The 18,860-nt window shown below is 32.3% G+C and overlaps 1 protein-coding gene and 1 pseudogene across 1 annotated transcript; both read right to left on the reverse strand.

Annotated features, from left to right (window-relative positions):
- Positions 1-1,380: 1,380 nt before the first annotated feature.
- Positions 1,381-5,899, reverse strand: LOC148626636 (uncharacterized; annotated as a pseudogene).
- A 3,960-nt stretch (positions 5,900-9,859) lies between these two features.
- On the reverse strand, positions 9,860-11,285 carry LOC148626637 (uncharacterized). Its single transcript, XM_088571245.1, has 2 exons — positions 11,056-11,285; positions 9,860-10,365 (listed from the first exon to the last, which is right to left on the reverse strand). The coding sequence occupies exons 1-2, from the start codon at positions 11,240-11,242 to the stop codon at positions 9,947-9,949; spliced, it is 606 nt and encodes a 201-aa protein (XP_088427371.1). The 5' UTR covers positions 11,243-11,285; the 3' UTR covers positions 9,860-9,946.
- Between the last annotated feature and the right edge of the window lie 7,575 nt (positions 11,286-18,860).

Raw genomic sequence — 18,860 nt, forward strand, 5'->3', positions numbered from 1 at the left:
ATGGAATAAAAACTAAATAGGCCATGAAATTAAAATTCTGATAATATTGCATTATAAGATAATAGAGGCTGTATATAATTACATAATTATTTTTAATGACCGAACAAGGATACATGTATTATACACATGCATTATACATGTTTATGTAATACTAGTCTTCTTAATTTGTCATGCATATTTGATTTACAATTAATTCATCATAGTTTACTGTTCCTTGTATTTTAATTAACCAACATCAACGATATATAGATGATGGTATCTCCATAGAAATAATAAGATAATAGTGTAAAACGGTGAATTTTATAGCCCTGTCCTACATCCAGATTCCTCAACGGAATTACCTTGACCCTCTATATGACGACTCGTAATAAACTAAATGACTAGCTGCAGGCCCCCTGAGAATTGACTGCATTGTTTCCCCCTACTTCAGTTAGGCCATGACTTTAAGAATATCACCGCCTTATAGTATTTTTATTGTTATATTGTTTATATGAATAGTCTGATCTGTACTATCAGTATATGCCTTTTGAGTGAAAAGGTGATCTGTTGTAGGAAATCTGTTATCATATACATGTATTCACTACCTCGTGTCAAAATAATTAAAACCCACCTAAATTTAAAGGTTAATAATTCTATTACTAGTTCAAAACAAAACATATATACAAAGTTTAACAATATCGTTACACAAAAATAATAATCATACCATTTCAATAACATTAATTCTTATACTCAAGTTTGGCTTTAGGGCAGACACAATATTGAAAGTCTTACTAACAATGCTTAACTCGGTGTAACAGCTGAACATGCTACAAGATCCGATGAATAGATGTATCGGTGCAGCATAGGTTACAAGAGCCGGAAAATATTGTTAGTAATGCAGCTTGAAATAATGCTCTAACTAATTGCTTACATGTCAACTCGGTGTAGTTAGCTACAAGAGCCGGAAGCGTGACCACATGCTACTGGGTGCAACTGGAACTACAAGAGCCGGAAGACAAGCAGGTGTGTTGTACAAGACCAAAGTAGAAAGAGCATAACCTCCAGATAATGCCTGAGATACATGTAGTATGAACCCTAAAGCATGTAATTTTACACTAAAATTAAATGAAGCATGAAAAAATTTGGGAATTAATTAATTAGGTAATCCCTTACTCTCAAATTAATTAAAACGGCCAAAAGTTATATTGTATACATTGTTGTAATTATGCAATCTGAGTGCCCCAAAATAAAGTATAAGGGTGATCAAGGTAAAACTAATTAACTACAGGTATAACAACTTAAATAATACTAACTTAAAATTAACCCAGTGAATACTTAATTCATACTTAAAAATTAAAGATGTTGTTACATATTTGTACATATATGATGCAGTAAATAAAGTCAGTCATGAGGATTATAAGTAGCTAAAGCTTTTTGTATATTTTTGATCACCGAGTCTGAAGTTTTGATATATCTACAAGAAGTATTTGAGGACCATCGACCCAAAAGCTTAATTAGATGGTCCTCAACACAGACCCTGCCCGCAGTTGATGCGGCCCCAATGCGGAAAGAATTATCAATATAACATGTAGAATCATAGCCTAAAATGTCCATGGTATGTTTAAACATATTTAAAAAGTAATATCTTGAAATAGCATTTCCATATATATTTACAAACAATGGAGTGTCCAGAGATGGATTATTTTGTAGCCTTTTCTTCATATACATACAACATATTTTATGAGGACATATATCCTTGCCTGTCTCGAACAATTTAATTGACACACCTTGTCTAAAAGGATCTGTTTTGGAAATTTTGAGTTTAAGATGTACACAATCAGTCATAATTGTCAAATCTGAAACACATAAATGAAATGCTGGATCAAAATTCTCAGCACTATCTACTGTAAACTCGCCACAACTTAAAAACCCCAAAAAATGCTATTGTACACATGGCTTCAAGCAATAAATTTTCATAGCTACTTCCTTGAAGCAGCCATAGACAAACTTTTTCTAAAATATCAAAAGTGATAGGATATCTAGGCTTAGAAGTAATTGATTGAGTCCGTTTGACACGATTGATAATTGTCTTAAGGCGTCTGAGTTCAAGAACATTAGGATATCCAATATTTAATTCTAAACACTTAAACCTAATGTCACATAAATAAGACTTTACAGTGCTATAACTTATCAGTAGTTTACTAGTACAATAAGCTATGAAAAGTAGTAGGGTTTCTTCATCAACTTGAACATTAGAATACTCTGGTACTATAAAAGCTACAATCCCCGTTAATAGCAAAATATTCACCTAAGCCTTACAGCCAGCTTCATACACTTGTCTAGTTTTACTTGAGATAGATTTATACCACAATTGATCCACTACATTGTAGAGTTCCACAGCACGAAAGGCTCTGAGCCTCTGGCGCAAGTTGGCGGAATCTGTACATCTGCAAACGAGACAAAGCATCTGCTATTGAATTGTATTTACCTGGCACCTGTTTAGACATGAAAGTAAAGTTATATTGAGCGGCAACTAAAGTGAGTCGTCGCATTAAGGGCATAATATGATGTGATTTTTATCTGCCTTTCTATAGGATAGCTACAGTAGCCTCATTATCACACATAAACACTATTCTTTGTTTTTGCCACAAATGCCCCTACAAGATGGCAGCCACTACTATGGGACACAGTTCCTTGAAAGCTATTGAGAAGGTACTGTCCTCCGCTAATACATCTAGAAACGTGGATGGCCATGCTTCAGAAAACCACAACTCTTTGTAATATCCTCCAAAACCTATAGTTCCTGAAGCATCTGTATATAGACACAATTCATCAGATGAAATACTTTCCACATTGTAAAAGCAGTAATACGTAGGAGTTTCTCATGTGGTAGCCTAGCCTGCATTAAACTAGAATCCAAGATAATGCCTGAATATTCCATAACAGTATCTGGGCAGGTGTCTTATGCTTCGCCATAGGAACATTAAGTCTACCAAATATTGTATACAAAAGGTCCATATTTCTTTGACTACATTTGTAGGATGCTCGAAAGTAATAAAATCATCAAGAAGATGTGAAATAAACTGAATATCATAGTTGTTCTCAGCTATCCAACAAATTGCTTGTGAAAGCATGTCAACAATTTTTGGTGATGAGCGACAGTCAAAGGCAAGTTTAGTATAGTAATAATAACTATCTCTCCATTTAAGACAAAACATATGCCACTGAGAAGGAACAATCGGCATAAGTTTAAACGCATCAGAAATCCGTTTTACACATTGATGTATTCCTATCTAATTTTTGTATTATTTTGATAGCATCATCTATACGAACATAAGACAAAGAGCATTGTTCCTTATCAATCAGGTCATTTACACTCTGATGTGTGTCGTCCTCGTGAGGAGAAGATAAGGCTACTATAAGTCTATGTTTCCTTGAATATTTCCCTTTAGCCACACCAATGGGACTTACTCTGTAATTTGCAAAAGGCAAAGTAATAAGTTGACATTGTAAGCCATAAACAAGGCCATTACACAAGTATTTAACGAAGTCCCTAACTGGATGTTTTAGCAGTTCCTGTTGCAAAACACTAACATGAACAGGGGTATCAACTTTGGTATGTGAAGTAGCTAGTCACTTGCTGACATAACAAGTGATCATTGCATTTGTTAGTCTTTTAGTGTATCTGTTCATTCATTTGACCGCAATATGAAATCACTGTTTTACATAAATCAGTAGCAGATCCAAAAACTCCGAAAAGGTTGGAAAATATGGCCTTTGAGGGGGTTCACTATTGGTAGTATCATTAATTTTCTATTAAATCAAATTATTTTTTTTAATATGAGGGGGGGCTGGGCCCCTCTTGGATCCGCTTCTGTTTTTGCTGAACTTCAGTAAAGTTTTAATTGTAGAACACATGGGTGGAGTTTGGTTCCATGAAAATCCACTTTCTGTTCAAAGATGACATACATTTTAAAGGTGTACATAGCTATGCTAACCACCATTTCAACTTAAAAACTCAATTTCAAAAGAACGGAAATGGACACTGCTTGAGATGCCTGAAGATGAATAAGTGAACTGACAAAACCTATCTTTGAATTTTCGTTTAGTTTATTGCTACATCTGCAATATATAGAGAACACTACAAATTTCTTATCTCATGTTAAACCTATTGTATGTGTATTCAAAATATTCATAATTTAGATTGTTTTGAAAAAAATGTTATTGGAAAACATTATAATAACATTATAGTGAATGGTTGTTAAAAACGTTATTATAACATTTCTGCAACCATACATTTTAACCTTTAAAAACATTTCTAAAAAATGTTTCCATTTTTTTTAAGAAACGTTATAATAACATTATAGTGAATGGTTGTTGAAAACGTTATTATAACATTTCTACAACCATTCATTTTTACGTTTTAAAAACTTTCTAAAAAATTTTTCAGTCTTTTTATGGAAACGTAATCATAACATTATAGTGAATGGTTATTGAAAATGTTGTTATAATTTTTCTGCAACCATGCATTTTTCCGTTTAAAATACATTTCTAAAAAATGCTTTCAGTCTTTTTAAGGAAACGTTTCTACAACATTTTATTACATGTTTGTGCTAGCTGGGTATTTCTATAATATTTCGATTTTTAAGTTAAACCTTAAGTAAAGCTAAATGACATATAGTGGTCGTTTGTTATTGTTGAAAATGAGCCATTATCAACATTTTATGTCATGCTTATTTTATGCTAATTTTATTTAATGCCAAATATTATTTTAGACAGTCCACTTTTCATACAGTATGAAAACTGCTATTTTCACAAACACAGCAATACTGACTTGAAAATTTTATTAACTAAAAATGGGTATTATATAGGACACAATTTCATTTCTGTTTTGCTTAAAATAGAATTAATGCTAGGTATGAGTCGAATCATCAACGGGTCAACTATATACATAGGTCATGGCTATTAATTATTAAAATCATAATATCAATGAAATAAATAAAAATTTGAACATGTGCCTGCAGTGGTTTGAAAGAATATTAAAACCACACAAAATATGTTCATATTAATACTTATCTATGTGAGCACATTTTATTTAGACAATAATATTTGAGTCTCACAAGCAACAAGCAAGTACTCGGATAGGGCAAAATATTTTATTTTCAAAATCAATCCTCGAATAGGTTATGTTTCTTATAACTTCAATTGACAATTGAAAAACACCATCTTGAAGCTTGATTTCATACACAATTTGAACGTTATTAAGTACCATTCCAGATAAGAATCATGGCAAATATATTCATGGTTGGAAAGCCTACATATTTTTATTTTTTATCTTTTGTTTAAAATGTTGTAGTAAACAGAAATTAACAAGTGGTTTTTCATATAACCCTTGTTCAAAGAAGATAAAAATTGTAAAGAATGTGGTGTAGAATTCCAAATTAAGGGAGATAACTCAGTAAACGACACTGAAATACAACATAAACTGTTGGATTTTCAATGTGGATTATATCCTAAGAGCAGACATATAGGGATGGATAATAATACATTTCATCATATATACCTTTAAAGTAACTTAATAAAAAAGATAAAATGTGTAACCTATTTTGGGAATATCACATAGTACATAATTTGCATGATTCTTACAGACTTCTACTTCATTGTAGAAAATATTTTAAAGATGAGACTGGTATTGCTGACTTGGTATGAATGTGCTACATGTTTATATGCCACTCAGAGACTACGTATCGAATCCTCCCCATTATTGAACATTTGTTTAGAAACATAGCCCTTCGGTATATTAACATGAATATTTACGTACCGCATTCCGGAACATTACATTCTTCCCATCTCACATTCGGATCAGTTGTGTAGCACCAGAGACGCTGCCAACTGATATGGCTTCTACAATAATTAACATGCTCACAACCCATTGGATAGTTTGGATCATGTGGTGTGGTAGAATCCCATCTTTGACATGGAATTCCGGAAACCGTTACACTTATAGTGCCAGTATAAATAGGGTTACCGTATGTGTCATATACAAAACAGTCATCACCTTCAAACAAAAGGTTAAGTATTATTCTGCCTAAAAAAACAGGCAAGGGGTGATTCGTACGAAAAAAAAAAGATTCAACAATGTATCTAGCAGAGAATCATAGGGCCCTGTTAATGTAAATGTCAACAATGCACCTACATTAAACAATCTACTTAAAGGATATTGTTTTATATACAATTGAAGCAATATGTTGGATAAACTAACGTATAGGGCCACGTTACAGCAATGTTTAAGCAAAAGTTTAAATGCTTCATCGCATTCATATGCTGAATACTTACCAGAATACTAATTTTATCGTTTCAACAAAAATAGACTTTATATTTGTTCTCTGCATATTCCCGCATGAAAATTAAACTGTAAAATACATCACAAGATACTGCCGTAAGCGACTTATTGATTTAATATTTGAACAGGTTGTGTGCAATTACATGGTTTAGGGCAGTTTACACTTATAAACCGCAAAGCTGTCTTCGAAAAGATTAAACTGTCCCAAACCATGTTACTTTGTATAGCCTGTTCAAATGTACAAAAGTTAGAAACATTCCTTATAAATTAATTTCTGATGGGGTCAAATCAAATATTGAGAATCAGTTCGTAATCAAAACTTTTTAATGGAATAATTTGAATCGCAGAATGCAGACCGATCGCCGTTTATAACCTCACAGTACATAAGAAAGTTATACGAAATAATTTGGTTTACTCAAAGATAACAAATCAGTCAGAAAGCTTGTAACGTTACAAATTCAATTACTTATGAATAGCTTGTGGACCCTTTCATTTTCTACAATTACGTTTGAAAAAAAAAACAATATAAACGGCTTTCGATCATTTAAGAACCTTGAAATACATAAATGTTAGACTTGATAACACCATCGTTTATCATAATTGAAATATTATCATTTGACAACCATAAGAAAAGCTTTTAAATAAACAGTTACTCAACTACCACAATCGTGCTACTTATCATTTACATATAGCATTTCTTCTAGACCATATGCCTGGAAAGTCGGCGGTGACACCCATGACTCCTACCCCACCCCTAATCGTCAACTTTATGATGATTTATGATGATACCTCCCATTTCCGCCAAATATTTTCTTGAATATTTGTTTTTCCGTAAATGTCTTTATTTGTACCCCACTTGTCCGAAAAGCAAAACTTTATGTGACTCAATAATTCTTCCGTCTTCGTCTTCCTAGGACATTACAGATGAAGAAACTTAACATGCGCAGATATCAGCGTAAAGTCCTATGTCCCAACTTTCAAATGGCATCAAAACACCTACATTTGCACGGATTTTAGTCAAATGCAAAATATGTACCCTTACACTACCGAAATATCGCTACTCAAAAAGTAATTATATAGTAGTATAATCTCACCGGTAAATTACATCCTTTTTGAAGAAATATTTTTTAAAAAAAACTATTAAAACATCATTGCAAAATTTTTTTTGATAAACAAGTAAGTTTTGTTTTTTTTTTCATTTTACTCGAATAATTTCTAGAGGCACCGGAATAGATGTACCTTTTTCTATTTTTTACCGGACATTGCCATTTTATGTATCAAGTGTACTTTTTTGTAAGAATCAGGCAAAATAGGAAAACTCAGAAACATGCATATCGAAGCCCCACCGATTTGAGAATATAATTTCACTCAAGGATGCTTTCTCTATATATGATAAGACAATTGTTTGATATCTGCATTACTGGATTTGCTCAGAAATGTTTCAATAGAATGTTAGAAAAATGAGGTATTTTAAAGAGTTATCTGCCCTTGAAATGTTCATTTTTTTGTGCATTTCAATAACATTATAACTCAATTTGCGTGATATGGAAAACGGTGTTTTTTTCCTTGATTCTGATGGTGCGAATAGTCAAATAACACCTTCAAAATGGTTTGTTTTTTTATATACCATATTTCACTCACTGCCTGATTCTTACAGAGACTGGCACTTAATTTTGTAGTTTGTATTTTATCTACCCTATTTATTAAATCTTGCAGTATTCCAAATTTAAAAGTACGTAAAACACTAAGGTTTCATTCCTTGCATTGCATATGGTAGAACCTCTCGGTGATGGATTTGCTTCCTCTCTCGATAGTTTTTGTTTTGAGCATTTCTTGTATACAACTAATATTTTGATTATGATCTTAATATATATTTAATTTTAATGCTGCTAATGAGAGGTTAGTCCTTGAGACACGTGTACAGCATATCAAAATTTACAATATATAAAACTGGTATTTTTTGTATTTGTAAAAACAAAATTCTCCTTTTCGTGAAAACTTGGTACTTGGTACTTGGATTCTTTTTAACATTTATGATAAATTGACATTTTGTTTGGAATCAGAAGTCGATTAACGAAAATATGCAAATTGATGCCCCACGATATCTATCCTCAGTAAAACATTTCAAGTTAAGACAATTAATACAAAATATTAATAAGAAATAAGAACCATCCTGTTATAAGGATGTTATATTATTTCCAAATTATTATCATATTATTTATTATTATTATTATTATTATTATTATTATTTTATCTGTTGATGTTGTTTAATTGCATATTTGCGCCTTTTGTTTACCTTATTACACCTGAGGAAATATACTTCTTAATACACCATATATACAAAAATATCAAACAAACACCGATAAAATCTGATAGAGTATGTCAAATGAGCTACATTGTTGATTAACATTAGGAATGAAGCTACACATTTCAGAATAAGTTAAAGGTCGTCGTGTATAACGTTTTATGAATGTATAAATTCCTTTAAAAAACACAGAAATGTAAAAAGAACATATTGAAAAAAATGTTATGTAGACTGTTACGCTTGTATTTTCTTAACAGAAATATCAAAATAATAAAACACAGGATGACGTACATTCCTAATTCATACTCCATAATAGCTTTTGTACTACAAATGTATTTTAAGTTTGAAGAAACATTATATACAGTTATTTATTATTCATAGATCAATAAAATGTCGAAACTGACCACAATACCGCATAGGAGTCACCAAAGATTTTTAAAGTACGATATTTTCTCTAATTAACAAACTGGAGTCACCGACTTTTAAAAGACTAAAATTATATTGCAATTGGCACTTGAATTAATTCTAAAATTCATTTTACCTACCTTGTAATGATTATTTTACTTGAAATTAATGAACAAGATGCTAAGAACTATGATAACATTTCCATGAATAATAAATATCAGTTACTTTATGACAAACACTCGTGTATCATACTTATATAAACCAAATTCCTTCTCCGATTAGGGTAATTAAACATCACTGAAGATCCTTTTTTATTCTTGCAACATTTTAAAAGCAAATATGTAACAAATTCAGGTGCATCCCTTTTGTAACAAAGCAAATCAAACTTTAATAAGAGATCGAATCTTGGAGCAGATGTTTTAGGATGATCTTTAGATATTTTCATTTTTTTCATATCTTCAAATTTAATATAAATTTCGTCTTTGAAAAAGGGTTGGAGAAGTTTACAGTTTTTGCATTAGGTCAGACAATGTATGAATAGAGGAGAGAATAACACCTGATTATCTGTTTAAAATTTGCATAATAACTACTATTATTTTATTACGTAAAAATAAGGAACTGAACTCACTAAAAACTGGGAACATGGACCAGGAGCACCGGTACGGTAAGCGTCCTATGCTTTTCTAGAAACAGCGGAACAACGTTCGTGATATTTTCAACGCGCCTTCCAAGTACGGATTTACAGTTTGTTCTACAATATTTACTATGTAAGTAATTGACATCGATAAAAAAAATATTTTCCATGTGATATTTTTAAGGGTTCCGTATTGTGAGCCACTAGGACATGAATTTTTATATGGATTGAAAGCTGTTCTAGCAATGAATGTTAATACATCAAATATACCAACACTTCATTATTGGAAACAAGATATTAAATCAATTAAAACAATGAGAACGGCCAGTGTTACCATAAAAACAATCCCAATTGTACCTACAGCCTGAGCACTGTATCTGTCGTCATCGGCACATTTTCTTTTACGAATATAAGATGTCAGAACTTTCTTATCTACAAGCAACTCGTTCCGAATCCTTTCTTTTTCATTCTCTATTATATTTTCTTTGTCTTCTTCCGTTAAATTGCCATTAAAATAATTGTACCAGTAAAGTTGTCGGTTTTGTAGCCACACATAATTGGCGCAGACAGAAGCGTTTGAGACCTGACCGTTGGTGTCTTGAGATTCTGTGCTTGCTCTGACGGTTAAACCTTTTTGTGTGGTTACATGTAACTCGTTAAAAGGAGTTGATGTTCCTGTTATTGTTGGCAAGTTAGCTCCTGTAGAAAATAAGAATGTTAGCAATCATTGTAAAAACTTATCGTGTCATACGGTATTTAATTGTACGTGTTCCGTGGATGGTCCATATGTGTGACAGAAGTATGCGTATAGAGCGTTGCGTGAAACAGAAGCATGGAACATTTTAGGGAAAATTTGACCTAATTTTATTACTGTAAAATACTGATTTAATTGTGCGAAAAGTCTTCTGTTCTCAAAGATTATTCATTCTGATATGTTAGATGAATTAAAAATTGTCACGAATAGATAGTGACATGAAATGCTAAGAAATAATGATGAACCTCGGTTCTCTTGATTACTCTTTGTACATAAATGCCATTGTTTAATCAATCATATGAAAAAATAAAAATCAACTGAATAAAAATCCACACAATCGCGTATTATATATAAACATTAATTAATTGAGCGTTTTTTTTTAATTATATAACTTCTAATCTTAAAAAATATGGTATCAAATTTTATCCTTTTTTTTTTTTTTTTTTTTTTTTTTTTTTTTTGGCAATTTGATCTCCTTATAAAACTGAAGTGATTGGAATTTTTTTTTTTAAAGATGATTGGTCTTTCTAGTTTTTCGTCCTTGTCAGTTTATGTGTTCTTGAACATAATTTCCCCATGGAGTTTCCCACATTTTCTTTGTCGCATTATTCTAATCAAAACTAAACTGAACTTACCACACTCTGGAATATCGCAGACCTCCCACTCAGTGTTTGGATCCATTGTGTAGCACTTTATCTCAGGATTTATAAAACCATAAAATCTGCAATAATTCGCATGTTGACTGCCTATATTTATGGGCACGGAATGAGGAGTGTTTGAATCCCATCTCTGGCATGGGATTCCGGATGCTGTAACATTCATTTTTCCATCATAGTAAGGAATTCCAAATATTCTCACAAAACAATCAGCACCTGACAAGATATGTAGTACAATTTTAGATATATAAAACGCGTTTTTGCTTTAATCACATACTTTGTATAATTAAATATAGGAAAAAACGAATGTTTCTGAATTTAAATCCTCTTAAAATGTACAAAAACGATATTGTGCTAGAATTGAAGTCATACTGCATATTATAATGTGATTCCCAATTTTTATTGAAAAAATATCAAACATAACTATAAAAAGAACAAATATGGCGTAACGCAAAAATTGCACTAGCTTATAACCAAACAACAACTACACATACTTCTACTGTAAACCGGGAAATTTTCGCGCCGTCTTTTTTTTCGCGGTCTCTGCAACCAATTTGCTTCCGCACAGTTTTAAATTCGCGATCTCTCCACATGTTGTTCTTATATTCACGACGTAATTTGTGCGTAACGGATCTTACCACGAAAAAAATAAAACTGCCGCGAAGATTTGACGGTTAACAGTATATTAGATTTTACAAGGTTGTGTAGCTACAGAGCAACTACTTAATGGGTTTTAAAGATATTTTATATATTGTAAAAGTAGGAGTTTTATTGAGGGATTATTTTTTTAGAATTGATTATTTCATGTATAAGAACTATCCACTCCATTAAAATCTCGATGAAAGTTTGACCAAATTAAGAATAAATGTATATCAATATTACAAGAATGGAAAGATCCCGTAGAAAAAAGTTCTTACCATAACAGGTTTCAAATATGAAAAACAGAAGAAGTGTTAGTTCCATCATAACATTGACTCTGGTCAGAACATTTTTAAGATAAATAACATTATTTGAGATCGGGAAGTAGTACAATGATATTGATTATGTTAGGATACGTGTTTAAACTAGTAGCTTTTCTAAAGTGACATGAAAAGAAATATTGGAAGAACAAATATTTGAGAAATTATCTTATTTAATATTTTGAAGATTCATTGTGATATCGTTTGAAAATAGGGAAAAGATAAAACAAAAAAATAAAGTCATGGAAACCAGGTGATGGACGACAAATGAAACACAACTACACACATAAGAATGTCAATATATTCATATTACAATACATAATAAACTGAAACATTGGACAAATTGTCATAGTATGCATACTTCATAATGCATTTCTTTAATTTGTACAAATAATGTGTAAAATGTGATTTTTCAAACAATAATTGTTTTTGCCATTTTGAATTATTTTGGTAGATAAAGGCATCGGAAATGAGTGTTTCATCCCAAAATAATTGTTAATAGTTCCTTTGAACTCTTGGTCTTTCCACTCTAGGTTCTATGGGTGGACATTTAAAATTAAATAAATCAGTTTCTGTGCTAGCAGTATATCTATTTGATCCAGAAATGTACAGAAAAATCAAAATACTTTCTATTTTATAACATATCGAAGATATAACACGATGTCAAGGGAGATATTTTAAACCTTTGCTATGAAATGTGAATTTGCATTCCCTGCGCATTTAGGAAGAAAATCCTAAATCATATAAAAAAAAACTATTGTTACACACATCAAATATCTTCTGAGGAATTATACTCAACTGCTATAAACAAAAACACTTGGATACTCATTTTTTTGTCTTTTTAATATTTAATTTGTATGTATATTTTTGTTATTGGTTTTGCGGTGGGTATTAATTATTTATTTGGGAAGGGGGATTGTTTGTTTGTTTGTATTATTTTTTTGGTCGGTTGTTGGGGTGCATTATTTGCTTTTGGTTGATGGTTCGTTGTATTTATTATTTTATTGGTAAGCATGTTCTCGTTTGAGGGATTGTGATGAAATATTTTGACAGATTTTCTTGAGTCTAAAACCTTCCCCTTTTTACCTTTTATTTCTTTACATTTTTCTTATTTAGCGTCTAGATACTTCTTCATGTCAATTGCAATCAATTTAACTTATACATTGTATTTTATACTTTGTGACTTCCATGTTGTGACAGTCTGAATAAATTTACTTGATCAAAGATATAAGATCAGATGAAACAATGAGAACGGCCAGCGTCACCATAAAAGCAACCCCAATTTTCCCATTGTCTGGGTGCTGTGTCTGTGGTCATTGGCACATTTCTTTTTAAGAATATAAGACGTCATAACCTTTGTATTTACAATCAACTCCTTTCGAATCTTCTCCTTTTCTTTCTCGATTATTTTTTCTTTGTAAGGTTGCCATTAAAATAATTGTACTAGTAACGTCTTTTTGCCAGACATATTGGGAGCAGATAGAGACGTTCGTGACCTGACCGGTAGTGTTGTGATACTCTGTGCTTGATCTGTTTGGCACTGTTTCAACGGTTGATCCTTGAATTGTTGTTTGAACGGCAGAATCCACGTCTGTTGTCAACTCATTAGAAGGAGTCGATGGTATTGCTGTCTTTGATGAAGAGTTATTTTCTATAGAACAAAAATACTTTAACAGTATCTCCGATGCTTAAGTTCATTCTAGGGTAGGGAGATAACTTATTTGCGCTAGTGTTACGTTTGCGCCACTTACCTTTTATAAATTTAACTCATGTGTGCCATTAGTAAAATAATAGATTGAGCCTATTATATTTTTATTTAAGTGATGTGAAAATAATGAACTTGTGAGTATGAAATGAAATGTGGTCACTTTTTGAACAACCAAGAAAAATAAAATTCTATTCTTTGTTCATTTTGAACAATTCAGAACATATGATCTTTGATGGTCTTCTAATCATTATTTTTGTTGCCTTTCATTCACATGTTACTCTTAGTATTTGGTGCTCTTATTTGGTCTCATGTATACTTGAAGGGTTAGACCTGCGCAAATGAGTTGGCCATTTTGGTGCAATTAACACAAATTAAAAAAATGAATGTGGCGCAAATAATACCTCTAAAAATATATTCCTCACATAGGGTATACAATCACATGAGTTTATTTTTTATGATAAACCACACTCTGGAATATCACAAACGTCCCATTCAATGACTTGGTCCATTGTGTAGCACATTATTTTTAAATGCATGACAAAAAAATCTACAATAATTTTCATCTTCGCTGGTTAGTCCTGTAATGTAAGGTAACGAATCCCATCCCTTACAAGGAATACCAGATGCAGTAACATTCACTTTCCCAGTATAAATAGGAAATAGGAAAATACAATATGAATCTTACAAAACATTCTGTCAAATATCAACGAACTAAGGCATTATCACAAATGAACATTTCAGATAATACGAGCTGATTATGTGGTATTTATGGAATTGCACACATTTTGTTTAAATTGTTCAAACATACGAGCTTAAATGATATTCCGTAGATTTTCCTTTCAAAGAAATTAAATAGACGAATATGTCAAAAATAATTAGCATTAATTTCTTCCATGCGACTCGCATGAATGGTGTGGCCCTATAGAGAAATTATTTCAATGGTCATTTAAGCAGTAGCACTAGTTCAATAAGCCTGTGCCTTTAAATGAAGAATTTCTCTAATGATACAATACAATTGTGTTGAATTAAATTGGAAACTTAGTCAAGAGTACACTCGCATTATTCTGGTCGCAATCTTATCCTGTTTGCAAAAAAAATACTTATTGGAAAATTGTCTATCCAAATGTGCCACTGATAATTTCATATATAGGAAAAGCAATGTAATAAAGTTTAGGCAGCAATTTTTTTTTTGGTTTTTTTTTAAAGTGTAATTAAGGGAAAAGCAAATAATATATTACAAGGAATGGAGACTAGACATGGAAAATAGACATACACAACAAAGAACATGAAATAACCAAATAACACGTACAAAGCAACAATAGTAAATGAGCAACTCGGACTCCACTAAAAACTGGGAGCATGGACCACGTGCACCAGTAGGGTAAGCGTCCTTTTCTTTTCCTGAACGCCCGGGTTGCTCATATAAAAGCACGTCCTTTGTAGACGAAAGAGAACAAGAAAACTATGACATGGTGAACAAATCGGTTCTCACAATGCCAATGGATACAAAATCCACTAGATCATGGTGACGACCATAAAACTTCTGTAGTGATGACTTTATTCTTGTAGCGATATAAACCTGTTCCAGAAGCCTAATTGTAAGAAGTCTAGTACGGTAAAAAATGTCCTCGTAGTTTCGGCCTTCTCTGGCATAACATATGAGTTGTAAGATGAAAACTTCATACGCAGATGCTAACGTGATGTTGCCACAGGAGTAAGAAAATAATTTAACAATACGGAATGAGAGGTCGTCGCGTTTGTCGTATAATTTGGTCATACGTTTTCCCTTTCCGTCTATCTCTAAGTATAGGTAAAGATATGAGGCTAACTACAAGGTGTATGCAGTGTCCTTTTTCTCTAGTTCTTTGGGATAGATGTGATGTACATTATTCCCAAAACTGGGATTGTTTGAAAACAATACGTCAACTGAGATCAAAGTATCTGGCTAAACGATGCTCCGTCTCATTTGGTCAGATCAGCTATAAAGTGAAGAAAAATGGTCAGCATGTAGCGGAGCACAATTTGTTCCCATTGGAATGCCCACTATCCACTACACTAGACAAATATGTCAAATATATATCTTACAGCGTCCTTGCATTGTAGCTAAATTAGTAAAGTTTTATTTTCAAATGACATATTGAAACCTTATTTCTATGAACTTGGTATCGACCTTATTTTTAAATATAACACGACACCAAATTGACACTAAGTCCTGAAAATTCAAATGAATAACCAAGTGTAAAATTTTATTTCTAATTTTTTTGTTAAATATTGTTGACAGACTTTACAATTGCAGACATAATAGCTAAATATCTATATTATTTAGAAATTCTAAATGTTAGTTGAATGATTTTGGTCTGTATCATTTTGTCTTCTAAGGACTTAAACAATTGGGATTGAAAGTAAAAGTATATAGAATTTCTAGTTAATTTTCACTCGCTATAGAAATGATCGTTTTACGATATCAACACCGAATCCAGGGAGTTCCGGGTTTGAACTCACCCACTCTTATTTTTTTCTGTTGGAAGTTTTTGTTCATTTGTGCAAATTTTGATAAACATATGATAGCCTCGAACTCCCACCTAAAGCCGCCCTCTCCCTTTACCGCTTAATCTAAATTTAAGGATCTGGAGTGTTCTAAGATTAATGCATTTTCTTACCATAACAAATTCCATAGCTGAAAAACGAAAGAAACAAAATTTCCCTTGTTAGTACCATAATCACACAAGTGTCTTTGCTGTAATACATATAAATAAATAAACCTAAAATGCACTTATTATTAAAAAATACCTTGTCCATAATTTTTATTGGTATATGAACCGGGAACTTTGCGTGTGAACAAGGGGCTTTGTTAGTTCTGGGCGTAACGTTCTGAATTTAAGTACTCTAATCAATTGTCTCAGTAATGAAAGATCTAAATTAGAATCAATGAGATATTTATAATATCATCAAAAGAAAAAAGTAAACATTTAGATACTTTATTTCATTATTTAGTTAAAAATTTAACTTAATTTTCCTCTTCTTCGCCTACTTCTAAACAAAGAACAGACTCAAATTATAAATGCGTTAATTGTTCCAACTAATAGCATGAAAGAATAATCAAGGGAACCAAGATTCTGGCGGAAATCAAAAGAATGTAATCCATGGACAAATACCATACATGAAAAACAAACACATCAAAGAGCATAAAACAACCAAAAATAATACATACAACGCAACAAAAGTAAATAAGCAACTCCACTAAAAACTGGGGGCATGGACCAGGTGCACCGGTAGGTAAGACTTCCTGGATTCGCCACTGATTATTTCAGTAGATGTGGAGCTATTTTCGCTGCAATTCTTAAGTAGATCAACAATATTTTACTAAAAAATCTTACACTTTGTTATTCAGATGACTGTCGATTTGGTTTCGTCTTCATTATATATGAAAGAAAGTTTATGTAAGTTTATACAAAATTTTTGTTTAAACAGAAAAACTTTCCAGTCATCTTATGAAGCTCGATAAAGTGGTGTGTTCTCATTCTGCCTTAGCTGTGAATTACATGTGAAAAATGTCTTAAAGTACTAAAGTTAAATGAGAATTTTCATTTTTACTATTGTACAAACAAAAACAGTAAATTAATGAGATGTTGTTCGGGATGTTGTTATAATGATAAAATTGAAACAAAAATAGTCAATATCTTTTCCTTTTGATCAGAAAGTTTTGAACAAGTTGTTATTACAATTTAGCAGTTAAAAATATGTTTTTATAAGAGTGTGAATAAATTAAATGTATGGAGTTATAGAGTTATCATAATTGAGTAATCTTCATTTTCTATATTTATTTGCCAATTTCATATTAATTAACAATATTAATTTGTGAGCATAAATCGTTGATAGCTTAACGTCATATAAGTGAAAGCAAACTTGCTTGTTCTCATAGCTTGGTAGCTTGTTGAAATATTGTTCTTAAACCTTTGACGATGTATGAGAGCGTCACAACCAGATCTTCTCAACAGCTTCTGACAACTGGTAAGAAGAACTGCATTCATTTCAGAGGTGCAATATTATATATGAGTTTACATGTTATATATTTTCATCATTGTGCTGTGTTGTTATTCTAGCTTCCGTTTTTATGCTTGGGTCATGCTTTCATTACGATTTTGCTGATTTTTATTGTTTGTTAAGGATGTTCGCTGCTCTGTTTAAGAAATACAAGGATTTCAAAGGAAATCTTTTAAGGTCCTTTACTCTAGAAAAATTAACGTACTACAAACTGATGGGTGAGTGTGCTCGTTTTTCAGGTATGAGCATTTGAATTTTTAACGGGAAAAGGATTTCTCTTGATTTTTCATTGGTTTTGTAATAGAAGGGTTTCCTATCGAAAACCCTTAAGATATAACAAAGATTTCATAAAAACTTCTCAAATAGTATATGAAGGTGTTCATTATAAAATCATGGAAAGAAAAGTGGGTGACACTTGGCAAAAATAGTAATGCTATGAATTGGATAAAACCAGAGAGTCCGATTGATTGATTGATTGTTAGGGTTTAACGTCCGAGCAGCAATATTTCAGCTATATTCAGACAATGAACATGAAATGGATGATAAAATGAACATGGAATGATGATGAAATGAAAAACGGGATGGGACACAAGGACAGTAGGGTCGACAAATTTTGATTGCCACTAGCAAAAGGGAGGGATGGGTAAGGTCGGGCAATTTAGCCTCCTGTGGCGGAGCGCAAAGGTTCCTACTCCTATCGAATACCACAGCAGGGTTCTTTAACGTGCGAGGAACGTGGCATCTTTCCCAACACGCTGCACCACTATGGTTTGCGGTCAGGTTTTCCGTATTATAGCCTGACAACCCCAGCATGTAACACGCCAGGGGTACCCCATTCCACCACCTGGGGCACACATCCCAGTTGCTCTGTGGGCAGAGCGCCCTAGCCCCCGGCTAGGGTTCTGAGCACTATTTATTAGCCTTTTACGACAAGCTTAGCGCTGCTGCAGGCCTATTCTTTTGACACCCGGACCTGCACGGGGTCCAGAGGGTCCGAAAATCTGACAAAAATGGCCAACTTTAATGAACATTTCCAGTTTGCCCTTCATTGATGTATGCTTATAAAGATAGTA

This window comes from Perna viridis, chromosome 2 (genome assembly GCF_037379345.1).
Source record: "Perna viridis isolate PV_CMFRI_1.1 ecotype Kerala chromosome 2, ASM3737934v1, whole genome shotgun sequence".
NCBI classification, from domain to species: Eukaryota; Metazoa; Mollusca; class Bivalvia; order Mytilida; family Mytilidae; genus Perna; species Perna viridis.